The sequence below is a fragment of the Pinus tabuliformis genome, chromosome 4_2 (genome assembly GCF_031772625.1).
Source record: "Pinus tabuliformis cultivar Carrire ecotype Pingquan chromosome 4_2, CPIR1, whole genome shotgun sequence".
NCBI lineage: Eukaryota > Viridiplantae > Streptophyta > Pinopsida > Pinales > Pinaceae > Pinus > Pinus tabuliformis.
This window is the reverse complement of record NC_142304.1, coordinates 125,842,138-125,859,547: the sequence shown is the minus strand read 5'-3', so window position 1 is coordinate 125,859,547 and position 17,410 is coordinate 125,842,138. Positions and strand designations below refer to the sequence as shown.

Below are 17,410 nucleotides of genomic sequence, written 5' to 3'. Positions count from 1 at the left end.
CTTCGAGGAATTGTCTTCCAAGGTTCTTCCTGTGAGTCTTGATCTCTCGATCTAGTTGGGAGATCTACCTGCTTGGTATATTTTGCATATCCATCTTCTTTAGTTGTCATAGAAGGACTTGACTCCTTTTCGAATTTTTCTTTGTAACCAAGACCAATGTTGTCGCTGCATGATTGTTGGTTGCTGATGAGTTCGTCCAAAGTCTTTGAGTTGTTGGCGTAGTTTTGAAGAGTTTTTCCATTTTTTACTTCCTTATGTAAAGAAACAATTTCAACTTCCAATGCTTCTCTTTCCTTGTTCCTTTCCTTTAATTCTTTCCTAAGCAATTCTTCAATTCGTTTGTATTCTTCAACCTTGATTTTAAGATTTAGGACTTGTTCCCTTTCTGCCTTTAATTTGTCTTCAAGAGTTTTCACGTGCTTCTTCTCGGTCTTGAGCTCTTTCATAACCCTAATCACTTTGTTTTGAAATTCAACCTCAGTCATTTCTTCTTCTTTGTCTCCTTCTTCGTCAAGTGCCTCTAGCCTATTGTGCTTGGCCATAAACAATACTCTTCCGTTGAATTCTTCTTCGTTATCACCGTCTTCTTCGGATGAGGAGCTATCTTCTTTGGAGAAGAAACTTTTGTTAAACCATTTCTTCTTTCCTTGCTTGTTGAACTTCCTAGGACTTTTCTTTCTTTTTGTAACAACCTCATTTTTGTGAGGACATTTGGCTGCAAAATGCCCAACCTCACCACAATCAAAACATATTAATGGAATTTCACCTTTGAATTTTCCCGTACCTGTTCTCATTTTCCACGTGAAATAGGCAAACTCTTTATCTGGGAATTCTTCTTCATCTTCTTCCTTTTCCTCATCCTTACAATTGCAAGTTTTTGCTTTCAGAGTCTGCTTGTCCTTACTATTGTTCTTGGATGCGGCAAACATTGTTTCTAAGTGAGATGTGCCATCCTCTTCTTCAATCCTCATTTCATATGCCATAAGAATTCCATGCAATTCATATATGCTGAGATTGTTTAGATTCGATCTATCTTCCAAGACAGATACCTTAGGGTTAAATCTTGCTGGTAAGGTTCTGAGGATCTTTAGAACAACAATTTTCGTTTCAACAGGTTCTCCCAAACCTTCCAATGTATTTGTTGTTTCATCAACGCGCTAAAAGTATGCAGCAATATCTTCATCTTCTCTCATTTTGAGTTGCTCAAATTTTGCCTTGAAAATTTGAAGCTTTGCTTCTTTCACCTTTGGGTCACTTTCATATATATTTTCAAGCTCGCCCCATACCTCTTTAGCAATTTTGCAACTCAATACCTTAAGATAAACAGATTCGATAAGCCCACTGATAATAAGATATTTAGCCTTTGCATCATATACCATATTTTTCTTACCTTGTTCATCCTAGGTCGGTGTGAAGCCTTTATCAACAATTTCCCATACTTCGTATCCTTGCGCCAGCAAATGAACCTGCATTCTTCCACTCCAAAGTGCATAGTTATTTCCATTAAATAGAGGAACTCTATTCTTAGTAGACTCCATGATCTCCTTCCAGTTGTTAGACTGCTATTGAAGGAACCAAGCTCCGATACCAATTGTTGGAAATACTGAGAGGGGGGGTGAATCAGTATTCCTTATCAATTAACACTTTTAAATATTTTCAGAGCATTAGTTAATCTTCAATTTTTATTAATGTTTATGCAGTAATAACAATAAATAAAAGAACATAGTAGGCACAAGAATTATAGATGGAAAACCCCCTCCAGGTCAAAAACCACCAAACACTTTTCTAATAAATTCTTTAATCTTCAGCCCCAACTTAAATGAAAGCAACAACTTCATAGAATTCTAGAAAAGCATTCTTCTCCAGCTCCCACTGGAAGGACGCTCCAACACCCTAGTTTCTTCAGTAATCAACTAAATGGATGCCCAACACCCTAGACCAACCTACCACCCTAACGTGTTCACAGGGTCCAACCTGTAGGCGACTTCATTCACTTGCCTAGCACCTCCCTGCCACCCTATAATGACTAAAATGAGACAAGAGTGTGGATTCCCGTATGAGGGACAACGATCCACGATACAATATGATTTACAATGATTTTGACCGAACAATAAGGCCTACATCCCAACCATGACATCATCCCAACAGAGACTCCTATACCTCCCAACAATGCCTTTTCGACTCTAGGCAGATTGATTCTTTTATAATAATGACTCTTCCAATGATGACACTTTTACAACTTTACAATGATGACTCTTGGCCTTAACACTTCTTCACAATATACGAATGGCTGTCATGTCTTTAAAGGATGTCCTGTTGCAATGCTTCCTTTGATTTTATACTTTAGCTCTTGAATCCTCGCTTGATGTTGTCCTTAAATCTTCTTCTACCTACATGTAAATTTGCCCAGCGAAACTCAATCTCAAAAGGAAAAACAAAATACCCTTCAACTTACCTCTGCCTGCAAAACACATGTAAGTGCATAATAATGAATAAATACAAATTAAAATTACAATGCGTACCTGAAGTGTGCTTGTCACTTTTGTTGTTGACTTGTTGCAGCAGTAGAAAAAGACTCCCACTCTTGATATAGGCCTGGACTCTATGCAATACTATATCCAAAATTGACCTAAAGATACATACAATAAAAACTGATGACAGGCCCTAGACTTGTGATGGGCCAAGTTCTAAGTACAACAACAGAGACCATTCCATCAACAATGACAAGACAATTAACATGAACTTACAACATCATATAGATTTAACAAACTTGGAGTAGCATCAAGAATATGTAGCATAAAATGTGTAGTATCAAGAATAGGACATCCAAAAAATTGATTGTGACATATAGAGACATAGAGGTATAACCAAGACACTGTATATACTTAAGTTGTCCTGCAAAAACATAAGTTAGAGATGATACTCAAAATTCAAATGTAAACACTAATCATACATACCTTTTTGTAGGAGATTTACCCTTGACTATTGATGTGTGATCCTTACTACAGTGATACTTGAGTGCATGTTTCTTCTTGCCTTCTAGGAGCTCGATATTGAATCTGTTGTATCTATGTAATTTCGGATCTCCAAGGTCTAAAATTTTGTCCTATGGTAGCCCTCTGAGTCCTCTTTCCAACCCCACAAGTTTGATCAAGATTGGATTCTTCAAGAAAGAGTTATGCACAATCTCCCACGATGACCTGATTATAGCCTGGTTCAGTAGAGCGAACTCGTATGAAGTGCCACGTGTCATTGTTGCAACTTTCGGCCCTGAAAATGCTACTCAACAAACTACAGTCTATCCTCTTTTTGTGACTATTTAAGAAATTTGAATCCAATGCTCAGAGAGAAAATTATGACGATTTTCCCAACATCACCTGTTTGACATGGAATTCGGGAGTCTGCGAAAACCCTAACTTCCTCAGATCATATCTCCGAAAATATAGCAAACCAAGATATGAAATTCGATCACAAGGTTCATCAAGATTTCAGCTCAAATGGGTTTAATTTCAGCTTCGCAAAAAAAAATATAGCTAAAATAACACGATGACCTGTTTGAAGCCACGAAATCCCTACTAGAGGAGGATATGAGGGTCATTACTTATATGAATGTCTTGAGTTGAGAGGGTCCTCAACAAGTGAATGTTGGAGGGATTTTAGGAGAAATTTCTTATTATTAATTATTGACTATTCAATGACCACAACCAATTATGAGAGCCATGCCAAAACCCCATAGGGTTTTAGCCCACTAACTGGGGTTACTAACTTCAAACATGAATATCTCTCAAACCGTGAAGAATTACCTGGCATGCCATATATCAACGGAAACATCTCGACGAGTACAATCCATATAGAATATCCTTGACTCAGAATAAAGTAAGTTGTCAAGTCAAAACGCCCATGCAAGATCAGGGTAGCCCCTAGTGCTGCTTGGGTTGACATCAATGACAACCACTGATCAACATTGGAGCTAGTCGGGAGAAGTAGGAGATCACTTGGAGGGCCATTTGATGAGGATTTCTGGAGTTGGGAGAGCAGAGATTGATAGGATCAGTCACAGCAACAGAATTCGAAATTAGAGGAGGGCCAAATTGTGAAAGGTCAATTTTTGAAGGTTTGAAATGAAATTAAAGGTCACTTAAGATAAAGTTAATGGAGGAGCTTCTAGAATAATAACAAAATAATAAAATAAGATGCTTCTAGAGGCATGGAGATCCATCCATCAAATCTATAAAAGGGGAGGAGGAGATCATTTGGAGACATCTTGGATTCGTGTTTTGTCTTTATGGAGAGGTTTGATAATGCAGTTCTCTACTTCAGCGGTAGCCCCACGACGAAAACCCTAGGGTGATTCAGTGAGAGTGGGCGACCACCCAGCTCTTCCCTTGGTGGATCCATTCAGGGTTCACAGGTTGCAGCATATTGATTGTTCAGTTCAATTTTGGAGGCCCAATGCAGTGTTGGAGCTGATTTCTTTAGTGGCCATACTCTCAGCCATTTCCAGTTTTCTATGTATTCTTTAATTTTAATAAAATAAGGCTGAGGATTCTACATATATTTCTTGTTTATTTTAAGTTGTAGTTTATGTTTCGTGGTTTACTATTAATTCCATGGTTAAATTTGTACAAATTGTTTACGGTATTGATGGCTGAAATTTCTGAAGTATTTCCGAAGTGATTGTTCCAAAATTATTTCATCCAGGACATTACAAATAAGGAGCTCGAGGTCCCCACTGCTAAAACTTCAGCATAGATGATGTAAGTCCCAACTTCGACCAGCAAGAGTAATATGGCCTCAATAGGCCCAAAACATCCTCCAGCGAGACATAGAAATAAATACACACAAGGAATAGTAGAATCAGCTCTCACATCTAGCAAGAAAAGGTCCATGGTTTGTCTGTGACTGATAGTAACTTCCAGCAATAGGCTGCACTCAACCCACCAAGAAAATGCGTGGTCCTAGTGAAGTACATTGTCCAGAAATGCACAAAGAGAGTGGCCCTCACCCAGCAAAGAAACACGATCTCAAGAGGGAATTCAACACACAAGGGTTTTGCAAACACAGAAGGACATCTGCCTTTACGAAATATTTGGCTACGAGCTCAACAAATTTTGCTCAAATCTTACTTTGAACTCAGTGAGGAATGGCACTTGCAATCCTGGTTACTCAGGGCAAGAATTTTTCGTCGCTTCAAAGCCTTGGATTAAGTCTTCAGCACCTGCGTAATAATAAATTTGGATGGCCCGATAAAGTTTGACTTCAAAAAAGATTATTTTAACATGGCCTCTCAAATACTTAACCCCTTTCGATCATGTTCACGACCCTTCAAATTCAACTAAGCGGATTTTTAATTTTCCACCAAAAGTCATTTGACCTCTTTTCTATAGTGATTCGCTCTTGGCCTTTAGAAAATAATTTGCACTTCATATAATTTTTACCATTTCAACAAATAATCTGGCCCCTTTTTCAAAGTGATATTTTAATTCTTAGGCAAAAATTTCATTTCACAACTTGAAAGTGAAATTGTAGAATATTTAATAAGTGAGAGAATTCCATCGGCTTGCATGAAGAAATCTTTGGCAATTTTGACCTATTTTCGGCAATGGAAAATTTTCTGAAAACTAGTTCTTCTGAAACCCTTGATTTTCTCTTAGGTTGTTCTGCAATAACCCTCAGGCTGGCAAGATGCACAATTTTGATACCACTACAATGTCCCAAACGGGATATTTTGCTAATTATGCAGAAATTTATTCAACCAAAATTTCACCGTAAAATCGACATTCTATTATTGCCATGTAAAATAAAACAAATAGAGCACTGCAATCCAATAACACAATGAACAAGAAAAATTTCAGCTTTTATTATAATTGATAAACTGGGGTTACATGCATATACAACCAAAATAGCTGAGATGAAATGTTGGCCTCCAAGATAATCTGTTGCACTACACCGACCTCCAAAACTGAACTGAAATGCCACTACTAAGCTCTCCTGTGAATTCGGGATGAATTCTCCAATGGGAGATGGGTACTCACCCAATCTCTCTCAATCACCTGAGGGTTTCCATCCTGGGGCTACCTATGAAGTAGAGAACTGGGTTCTCAACCTCTCATACAAGAAGTAATATCAAATCCAAGATGTCCTCTAATGGCCTCCTCCTCCTCTTTTATAGATATGATGGACCCCTCTAGAACCTTCTATTTTATTATTATTTTAATCATGAAGCGCTTTTCCCTCCTTTATTTCAATTAAAATATTCTTTTTAATGAGGGAAAAGGGTAAATTGGCCACCATGTCTCCCCAGTTCATTGAAACTCACATCTAACCATCCCATCCTGTATATCTTTTTGTTATGGTTCCAACAAGCTATCACACTAAGGTGTTTTGTCAAGTATTCCTTCGGAATGCCACCTTAAGCGTAATTAATTAAGACGGGCCCAATAATAATTCTATTTTTTGAAAGTTGTTGGAATGCACCAGAACGAAAGGCAAATTGTGCGAATGATGGAATATACCAAGCGAATGCCATCGGACCTCATAGAAACTCCTCAAAACCCCTCCAAAATGTGAAAATTTCTTAATCTAACACATCAGAAACCCCTACTGCAATATCTGGTTTACTATCTCCTACTTGTTCTTTACATTAACAAGTTATTTAATAACATAAACATTGAAGTAAACACAATTGCACCTTCACGACTATACAAATCAACGACTAAAATAAACTGAGACAATACAACGGACACCGTTATTTTTGGACAATCGTCCCCAAAAAAACCCAATGCGAGAAAACTAGTGCAGCATATATGAGGGTTTTATTATTAAGCAGATTTTTGAATACAACTAGGGTGCCAGAAATAGCTCACCCTTCAGAGAATATCCTCAGCAATAGTACCTCTATCTGGAGACAGATATTCTGGCGAATCAAAAACCGGATGAACGATCCCACAATGACTCTGACTGTTCCTTGTGCTGGACAGCGAACGCTGCTCCAAGTACTCCTTTGGAACTGTGTCACCCTTTCTGGAACGACGTCACCATCTCCCGGCTGATCTGCTCTCAATCTGCCCCACAGAACCTCCTTAGCACAGCCTCTTCAACCCAGCGTCAGCCTCTACAACCCTTTATGTTGTCCGCGTCAACCTCTGCGTCCTCTACGTCTTCCTTTTCAACTTCTACGTCCTCTGCGTTGGCCTCCTTAGCCTCTGCATCAACCCTCCTAGGCTTTGCGTTGCCTCTTCCGACACTTTGATGCCTCACTGATATGTATTCTTCAGCCTTGGATCGAAATCCCTTGATGAACTACCCCTCACTGCAACTGATCTCTAACTCGATTTCCTTAGCAAACCCAGCCCTAGAATATCGAATTCTTGATCTCTCTTAGTGTGTCTCGAACTGACCCTCAAGCCTCCTCTTATACTTTTCTTGTTGACGATTCAACGGTCGATATTAAGTCCCTAATCAATGGCTAAGATTAGATCTAGCTTGATCCTCGTCTCTTAGAACTTTCTCACCCATTTTATATTAATACACATTAATATTTTAATTTTCCTAAGTTTAGACTTAGGAACCCCATTAAAAATATTAATTATTTTAATATCTCTTCATCTGGGTGAAATTTCTCCAAATGATTTTGCGTCTGTAATGATCCTAAACAGGAATGTAAGTGATATACAAAGCATGCAAACAATCCAACAATCAGAAAAACGAAATATGCATTAAGCACACATGGAAACACTGAAAATAGAGAACTGTTGAGCCATTTTATTACTTCTTCGGGAGTAAAATACAATAGTAAAATATAATGGTGCACCTGGGCTTGTCTCAATGGACAAGCTTGACAAAACCTAGGTGAGAAAATGTTGAACTGAAGGCTGCTACAACTGCTGCAACAAACTGAATTGCGTTGCCCAGAAAACTGCTCTATCTGCTGACTTCGAAAGGCTGGAATAACTGCTTCCTATGCTCAAAAAATTATGAGATTCCAGCTCCTTGCTCCTTGCCTTAAACCCATAAAAACCAACGAAGGAATTGGCCACATGTTGACCTCGGAATTTTGGCCCAAATTCCCCTTAGCTCCTCTAGCTGCTGGCTGAGTTGGGACCCCTGTTTGAACCCTTAGATTTGCGCAGAAAATTCTATAAAACCTGGAGTGTGATCCGCCCAAAAGCCAGAAAAACCTAGAAAGTGTTTCCCTTGGTTCCAACCTTCAAAAATTGACCTTTTGTAGCTTAACCCTCCTCCAATTTCGAATTATGTTGTTGTGACTGAGCCTGTCAATCTCTGCTCTTCCAACTCCAGCAATCCTCCTCAGATGGCCCTCCAAGTGATCTCCTACTTCTCTCGACTAGCTCCAACTCTACAGTTCCTTCCTCCAACTCCCACGTGATCCTAGTGGTGGCTCTCTGTGCCGGCCCCAAGTAACTGTAAATCGAATTGTTGGGATCCTGGCTCTGTTGGCTCCAAAACTCACAAGAAAGGTTGACCCTTTGTTGCTCTCTCAATCCTCCAACTCTCTCGGCAAAAGCTTGATCACTGAGATCGCCAAACTCCCCCTGCATATTCTCCATCTAGCCGAAATACGCACTCCCTCTTGTGGTTGAATGGTAGTGTTGTACACACTCCCGGAACTCCTGAAATACTTATGGAACCGCCTCTCTAGGGCGGGCACGGATGGTCCCCTGAAGTAGAGGTTGAATCTCCCGCTTGAGAGATTCGTGGCTAAACGTTTGACTCAACTAAATAGCAGAGCAAACAGTCAAGTAATTTTGATTGCAAGGTGTAAGAATGAATCAAAATGAGAGCTCTCTCCTCCCTTTATCTTTGTGGGCCTTCCTTGCCTCATGTGGGCCCCTCCATCCAACACTTCGAATACCCTCCAAACCATTCAAATGGCCTAGTTCGAATTCCCACGTGGGTGGCCCCCACCTTCCACTAGCAACCAAATTAAGTCGAATTTCCTCCTATGTCCCTAAGTCGAAAATGTTGGGTTCTTTCCCTTAGCCAAATTTGTGCAAAATTGTGTGCAAACACCCTGTTACAAATGTCTTTGAGAAGGGACATGACAGTCCTCCCCTCCAAAATGTTGTTTTCCCTCAAGCAAACTCAAAGCTGGGTGCTCTAAAATGTGTTCACCCTCCTAGGTGGCATCCTCATCCTGCAAGCTCCTCCAATGCACCAAAAATCGCTTGTCCTCAAGCAATGCCTAAGCAAGCATCCTCTTTAATTGTTGCTCCCCAATGTCACTGCAAAATGTGCCAGGGTCCCAGATGTGCCACTGGATTGTGCCTGACCTCTGCACTACCCTGATATAAAAGAATCCTTCAATACCAACATCCCAGGCAATCATGTCCAACATGAAGCTCCCCTTGCTCCATTCACTATCCTGCCCAGTGAAAGTACCGGAATTCCCCTGCTCCATTAGTGACTCGCTAAAGCCCAATGGAAGAGCTGTATGATTGCCCCCTTCAGTAGTCGACGCATCCCTAAAGGTTATTGAGCTGGGAAGAGTTGTGATGCCCCAATTCTCTGCTAGTCCCAGAGTGGTGCCACCTTGTTGGCGCTGCGCTACTTTGACTATGTCAAACTCCCCATCATGCGCATTCAGTATCCTCCTCTCCTGGAACTTGATGGTGGAGTAATGAAAGAGGCGAGACACATCCTTCCTGGGCATCTCAATGGCACCAAGGCCTACCCATCCAAATCTAACTCTGAACCTGTGCAACAACAGATAATGTCTGCCTCCCCATATGATGAAACCCTCTGTGAACCCCCATGTGTCATCCCATAAGCGAACTATATCACCTTCTGCCACAACTCCGTTCATCACAAGTGATCTATCGATCAACTAAATCCCTGCATCCCATAGCCAGACCTGCTACGGCATAGCCCTGCCAACGGATGGAACCCCTCTGGCTCTCATCTCTGGTCCCTGCATGTGATCACTATATAGGCTCCATATATCCTGCCTAATCTGATGCATGCTAATCTGCCCTGTGCTTGCCACTGTGTAGTACCGAAGTTCGCTGGGAGCCACGTGTGCCAATGAGATACCCCCTTAATGCAACCAAAAGATGGGTATCTAATACTCGTAATCGACTCAGGGTATGTGGACCCCTCCTATCCCTGCCAACCATCTCCCCTAGGTCTACCATCCGCCCTCTCGATAATGTGCCAATACAATGTCTTGAGGTCGGACACATACTGGAAAGTTGCCTCAATCGTACATGGTATCTTTTGCTCATGCATGGTCCTAACATGCCCTGTGGAAAGAGTGACACATGTCTCCCTCGTGACCTGCTCCCTAGGCGTAGGCTCACTAATGAACGATATGCCAACCCTTCAGATGATCAGCTCATCCCTCAACTTGTGGTTATCAATTCGTGCACCAACCCAATGCCACCACTTAGAAGTCTCTCCCTTAATGCCTTGAGTGTCATCCCAATATCTCGGGTGAGCTCTGTGTCCCCAGCTGCCCACGCCCATAGTGTCAAAGGACAACAGCCAAGTCCTCTATCCCTGTAAGTGATGTATAAGAGGGACAGGCATGTGACTCCCCATGGATACCATCGAGTATCGCTCATCTGCGTCCTCATCGACTCTAGGTGAAGTACACCCAAAGGTATGCCTGGTGTTTCCGTCCATAAGTCTCCTTAGAGGCAACTCTCCAAGACCTCGCTATGCAACACCATATGCCCCTGCATCCCACCGAGTATCCCTGTAGTCCTCGACCTAGCACTGTACCCTGCAGCCTAACTCCGTACACCACTGGATACCCCGTGCTACTGTTGTACCATCCTGTACCGTCTCGTATCCTGCTTGTGTATCTGGCTCTCCCCACATGTACTCGATGCGAGGTGAGTCGCTCAATGCAAACCAACATGCTACATCAAACAACAACGCATCTCCATGCTCCTCTGCATGCCACTGCATACCTCTATAGTATATACAACACTGGATCTGGATGGAATTTCTCAAAGCGATTTCTGGGTTTTGGAGATCTCATGCGCCTTAGCTTCTCCACCAAATTTCATGGCTAGAGCACATCTGATGCTACCAAAAATCAACACTCCCTCTTAGCGAGGAATGTGCTCTAGTGATGCTTCACCATAGAAACATCACACTGATCTTCCCCATCGGTACCTGTGCTAATGCTTGGCTTGCTGCCTCACATCCCCTGCACTGTTACCCATGACACTGCCACTGCCACATCTGTACTGCAGCTCCCTCTCAACATGCTGCATCATGCTGCCCATAGCACTGCCACTGTTAACTGCTTCACTGCAACTCAGTTACCGAGAAGTAAGTAACAGACTTCACCCAAATAATGACATCCCGGTCAATCTGGAAGACTCGTGATGCTGAAGCGACCTCTACTGCTATCCTGTGCTCCCTCTGCTGCCACTGCGTTGTTGCAACCTCTTTTTTGTCTCTCGCACTACTGCGACCTCCACTACGCTGCTACAGACTTCTACACTCAAGTTCTGCGTTGTCGCTCCATTACACCTTGCTCCACCCAACACCTATCATCATGCTATTGTCGTTAAGGGCTCCCGTAGCCGGATGTGATCCAAGAGTTTGGGCACCTCAAGGATCATGCCCCTGTTTGTAGTCCTCTTGACTACAACTCGATGTCTCCCCACCTCTTCTCTAGAGGCGCATGAGCACTCATGGCACAATCATCATCAGTCTCAACATCCTTCTCTGCCTTCGCTGGAGCTGCCTTTGAGTCGAAAGCTTCTTCCTTGCCTTTCTTCCTACGACACTGAGATGCATAATGTCCCAGCTCCCCACAGTTGAAGCACTTGACCTTGGAGATGTCCTTCTTCTTCCTCTTTTGAACCCCCTGTTGTCCCGCAGATGCTAGAGCTGCATCCTCCTCCTCTTAAACTCCCTTACCACTACTCCCCACCTTGGTCAACCTCCTGATCTCTTCCTATCGAAGAGCTGGCCACATCTCCTCCCAACTGGGGAGAGTCGCTCTGCCCAAAATGCTATGGACAAACGTCTCCCAATCCTCGGAGACTGCATTCAGGGCAATCCCGACCATAAACTCTGGATCCGGTGTAGAGCCCACGGAAGTAAGTTGGTCGTGAATTCCTTGCAACTTGAGAAGGAATGGATCTATCTCCTCTCCTTTATGCATCTTATATGACCTCAGCTGATTCTCCAATAACATCTTCCATTGCACGGAAGAGCCCTAGTACAAGGTGGTCAGGGTCTCCCACATTTCTCTTGTTGTGCTCTTCTCAGCAATATTTGGTATGACATGATCCTTGACCCTGTCTACGATCATGCATTTCGCCTTCACCTTGGCCTCCTCATACTTCTCATTTGTAGTCGGGTCAACTGGGATAGGAACTGTTTTCAAGGCATAGTCCTTGATGTGATGTTTATCCAAGATTGTCAGGATCCTAACCTTCCAGGTGACAAAATTGGAAGCCCTGTCCAATCTGTCTTGATCCCTCAATCCGTTCACTGCCATCTCTGCTCTTCTCCCCTAGACTCCCTCTGAGTCCTGATTTCCCTCCTGGAAATCCTCCTGCCAACTGTCGAATCACTCCCCTCCAATCCCTCTTTGCTACTGCAACTCGGATCTGGATTTCTTGGCTAGAAATATGTCGAGGTAGTGCTTCCCTCTACCTTGGTCCCGTCCCCTTAGACATTGTTCTGTACTGACAGAACCAGCGTCCCACCAACTTCTCAAATCACAATCTCCACAACTCCCTTAGCCCCGACAACTGAAGAATCTGAGCCCTTCAAGCTCTGCGCAATCACGGCTTGGGTTGAATCTGCTCCTCCCGGCCAACTGCATCAATCATTCCTGGCTGAGAAGGATGACGTGGCTCTGCGTGAGCATGTTCTGCCCCTCTCTACTTCTGCGCTGGCTCTTCTCCTAGCTCAGAATGCTGAAGCAGACTCTGCATGAGCCTCTACGTCACCCTCTTTGCACTGTGTCACTCCTACTCTTGTCTCTTCAACTCTGGAGCAGCGTTGTCTATCGAGACAACTGCTTCTCTGCTGCAAATTCTCATATTTCTTCCGCTGGTGTCTTCAGTCCTCTTTGATCTGCAATTTCACTGATACCATGTGAAAATTTTTTAATCTAACACATTAGAAACCCCTACTGCAATATCTAGTTTACTATATCCTACTTGTTATTTACATTAACAAATTATTTAATAACATAAACATCGAAGTAAACACAATTGCAGCCTTCACAACTATACAGATCAACAAATGAAATAAACTGAGACAACACAAGGGACACCGTTATTTTTGGACAATCGTCCCCAGAAAAACCCAATGCGGGAAAACCGGTGCAGCATATATGAGGGTTTTATTATTAAGCAGATTTCTTAATACAGTTAGGGTGCCAGAAATGGCTCACCCTTCAGAAAATATTCTCGGCAGTAGTACCTCTATCCGGAGACAGATATTCCGGTGAATCAACAACTGAATGAACAATCCCACAGTGACTCTGGTTGTTCCTTATGCTGGATAGTGAAAGCTACTCCAAGCACTCCTCTGGAACTGTGTCACCCTTTCTAGAACAGTGTCACCCTCTCCCGGATGATCTGCTCTCAGTCTACCCCACAGAACCTCCTTAGCGCAGCCTCTTCAGCCCAGCGTTAGCCTCTATAGCCCTCTGTGTTGTCTGCGTCAGCCTCTGCATCCTCTGCGTCTGCCTCTTCAGCTTATGCGTCCTCTGCACTAGCCTCCTTAGCCTCTGCGTCAGCCCTCCTAAGCTCTGCGCTGCCTCTTCCGACACTTTGTTGCCTCTCTAATATGTATTCTTCAACCTTGGATCGAAATCCCTTGCTAAACCGCCCCTCACTGCAACTGATCTCTAACTCGATTTCCTCAGCAAACCCAACCCCAGAAAATCGAATTCTTGATCTCTCTTGGTGTGTCTCCAACTGACCCTCAAGCCTCCTCTTATACTTTTCCTATTGACGATTTAACAGCTAAGATTTAGTCCTTAATCAACGCCTAAGATTAGATTTGGCTTGATCCTCGTCTCTTAGAACTTTCTCACCCATTTTATATATTAATACACATTAATATTTTAATTTTCCTAAGTTTAGACTTAGGAACCCCATTAACAATATTATTTATTTTAATATCTCTTCATCCGGTGGAATTTCTCCAAATGATTTCTGGGTCTTGGAGATCTCATGTGCCTTAGCCTCTCCACCAAATTTCATGGCTAGAGCACATCTGATGCTCTACCAAAAGTCAACACAAAATCCCCTAGGCCTGCTGATAACACCAACTTGCACCCATGACCTGTCTGCCCCCAGCTCTGAAATTCCATCCTAACCATGTCATGAGTAACACCAGAAAAAGGAACAATACAAAATGCTTGGCTAGCAATAAATCTCGATTCTATTACTTATTGTGAACACCTTTGAGATATTGGCTTACACTAATATTGCCAACTCTTCAGATTTGGTCTAATATCAATTTGCATGTTTCATCACACTTTGCATATAATTTAAGGCAAATTGACTTTCTTGGATTAATCACATAATCAAAATAATCAACTAAGCTAAGCTATTTCTCCCACATTACAACAACTAGGCTTAGTTGACCTTTAAGGGTACCCCTCAAGGCTTGGAACCATTTCCTCAATCTAAAGTGAGAAAGGCATGGTCACTAGGTGGGTGGTGTACCTAGTAGTTGCCTTTGGGTTCTTACAACTTGTGTTTGGGGTTTTTACACTAAGTAAGAACTTCAGTGATGACAAGAACTATTAAATTCCATTAGAAACTTTATTACACTAGCATTGACATTTAAACATACAAAATACTTTCAAGAAGAATTTTAAATTCCTTTAACATTGTGCTCATAAACTTGCAATGGATGAAATAAAAATTTATAGTTCTGATAGTATAAAATCTTGTAGATATCCTACATTTGCCAAACCATTGAAACCAGATTTTCTTTAGCATTTTAAGGGGTAGTATTCTTCGTATAACATGTTAAGACTATGCTCTATTCCAATGCTATCAGAGGCAGGAAAATGTTGATGATCAGATTAGAAAATGTCCCAGTTTTGTGAAGGATTTCTAACAGTCTTTCAGGTGACCACATGAGAAACTTTGTCTCCAAAGTTGGAACCAAACCCTATAATTATGAATTAAACTACTCCATGTTTGAAATCACAATAGTGTTGTGGACCAATGTCAAATGGTTCGGGTTCGAGTTTGTGTTCGACAATGATTAGGTTCGGTTTGAGTTCGAATTTTTTGATGAGGTTCACCATTAGGTTCGTGTGTATATATATATATATATATATATATATATGAATTATAGGATAAAATAGTAAAAACTCAACATCATTAAACATCAAAATTGCTATCACCGACATGGAAAATGCAAGGCTAAATTACAAGCTTGATTTGTGACATGAAGTTATGAGTTTTGATGTATGGTCTTGGTCAATGGCTATGAGGTTCGATGAGGTTCGCCAAACTTCAAATTTTTTTTAAGGTTCGCCAAAATTCGAACCTCAAGGTTAAAGTTCGACGAACCCTGTGACATAGTTGTGGACTAGGAATGTGGAAAGACAAGAAGATGCAGTCACATTCAATTTTTTATTGCTCTCGGCACTATATTTGATCTATTGGAGCACCCAAATACATGACATGCCGCAAGCATCCCAATTGACCTATCTAGAATTGTTGGTTGGCAACGGTATGGTTGGTTTCTTATATATCCTAACAGATCAGAGTCATCAGACTGGCCTCCTCTACATTCTTAACAGCTAAGGTTGGTTCCTTTGCCAACCACCCAAAGTGGTTCAACAAGATTCTAGAATAATTGTAACTGATTATCAATATATTAATTTTCATCTATCTTCAACCAAATGATCCATTCTTCCTAACTTGTAACAGAAAAATAGTCCTAGAAATATATAGGATGAAATTATATAAGGTGATTATAATATTGTTGTTTGATTGAAGAACCGGAGAATAATTCAGTGTCTGTCATATTGAGGTCGACATTTCAAATCTTGTTCTAGATTCAAGTTGAGGTCAATGCTTTGAATCTTGTTCTAGATTCAAAACATCGACCTCAACATGACGGACACTATGGATTATTCTCCAGTTCTACAATCAAACAACAATATTAATCACAGAAATCTTCAAACAGAGATTATAACATTCTTAATGTCAGGACTAAATTGTTGAACACTAGTGTTTAGTATATAGCTTTTCATATTAAATCACAGAAATGTTTTGTTTGGTAAATAGACCTTGCACAATCTAAACACACTAGAACAGTGAGATGCTACTATATTTGTCAGATGAATCTCAGTGAGATGTTGCTATATTGGTCAAATGAAGCTCAATTGAAAAGGCAAAAGCAAGAATTTTAAATAACTCAGAATTAGATCGCTGCACATAGTCCATTATATGCTGAAGGTTTATTTAGAAATGAAAAGAATGATATTGGGTAGATTTAGACACACAACACACTCTTCATACTATTTTTTTGATATATAATCAAATAACAAACAAGAGTCACAAAGCATCCCCTACACAAAGATACAACAATACGTATTTTAAGAAAAACCTAGACAAAATTACCCAGCCCTTCATACCATAGCAGATTAAATGACTTACCCCAAAAATATGTCAGTAACAAGAATAAGAAGAAATGCCTTTCCTGTATCGGAAATCCCTTTTACTATTCTTGAGCCTGTAAATTTCATTATTTCCACCTGCAAGGAGTGCATAATAATACATTGCTCATGAGTCTCCAAGTGACTATTTGCAATTTTATGAAGGAATTATAAGAGCATGAACAAATAATAAGGATAAATTAGAATTCACGTCAGCGAGTAAGTTATATGGTTTGTACCAACAAAAGGTATTATTAAGGATCACATGCCAAGAAACACTCCATATATAAACTATAGCAGGTAAGCAACATATAAACAGTGTTTTCTATATCTGGATAAACAAAGAAGTTTTCACTTCACAGCTAGAGTGTTGCCTTGCCCCATTTTCTCTGCTGCCTCAATGGCCTGCTCGCCGATGCCATTGCCTATTTCCAGTTGTGCCATCGGATGTGGTTTTGTGTTTTCCTGGAGCTGGGTTTGTTGCCGACTCTTGGTGTTGGTCTTGTTAATGGCTCGACTCTTTTGGGGCTTCAGTTGTTTTTTGGTGCCCCGCTTCATCGTGGCTCCTGCACTCTGCCTGTCTGGGTATCTGTTGTCGACTCACTCTCATCTGCAAGTTTTAATGCCACCGCTCCTTAGGTCAAGGTCTGATGGTGCTCTATTGTGGCGTTTTCCCTTGGTTCACTGGTGGTGGTTTCCTACCACCACATTCATTGCTTGATGCATGTACTTCTGCATGCCAATGCACTTTGGGATGGCTATGTGGACGTTTTGATGTCT

General features: G+C 41.4%; 1 protein-coding gene across 1 annotated transcript in view; it reads right to left on the bottom strand.

Moving 5' to 3' along the window:
* LOC149168568 (protein DAY-LENGTH-DEPENDENT DELAYED-GREENING 1, chloroplastic-like) overlaps positions 1-17,410 on the bottom strand; it is a 281,952-nt gene that overhangs the window by 108,458 nt on the left and 156,084 nt on the right. The window contains exon 5 of the mRNA XM_089428314.1: positions 16,632-16,729. Within this exon, the coding sequence (XP_089284440.1) occupies positions 16,632-16,729 (98 nt within the window). The remainder of the gene's footprint in view (positions 1-16,631; positions 16,730-17,410) is intronic.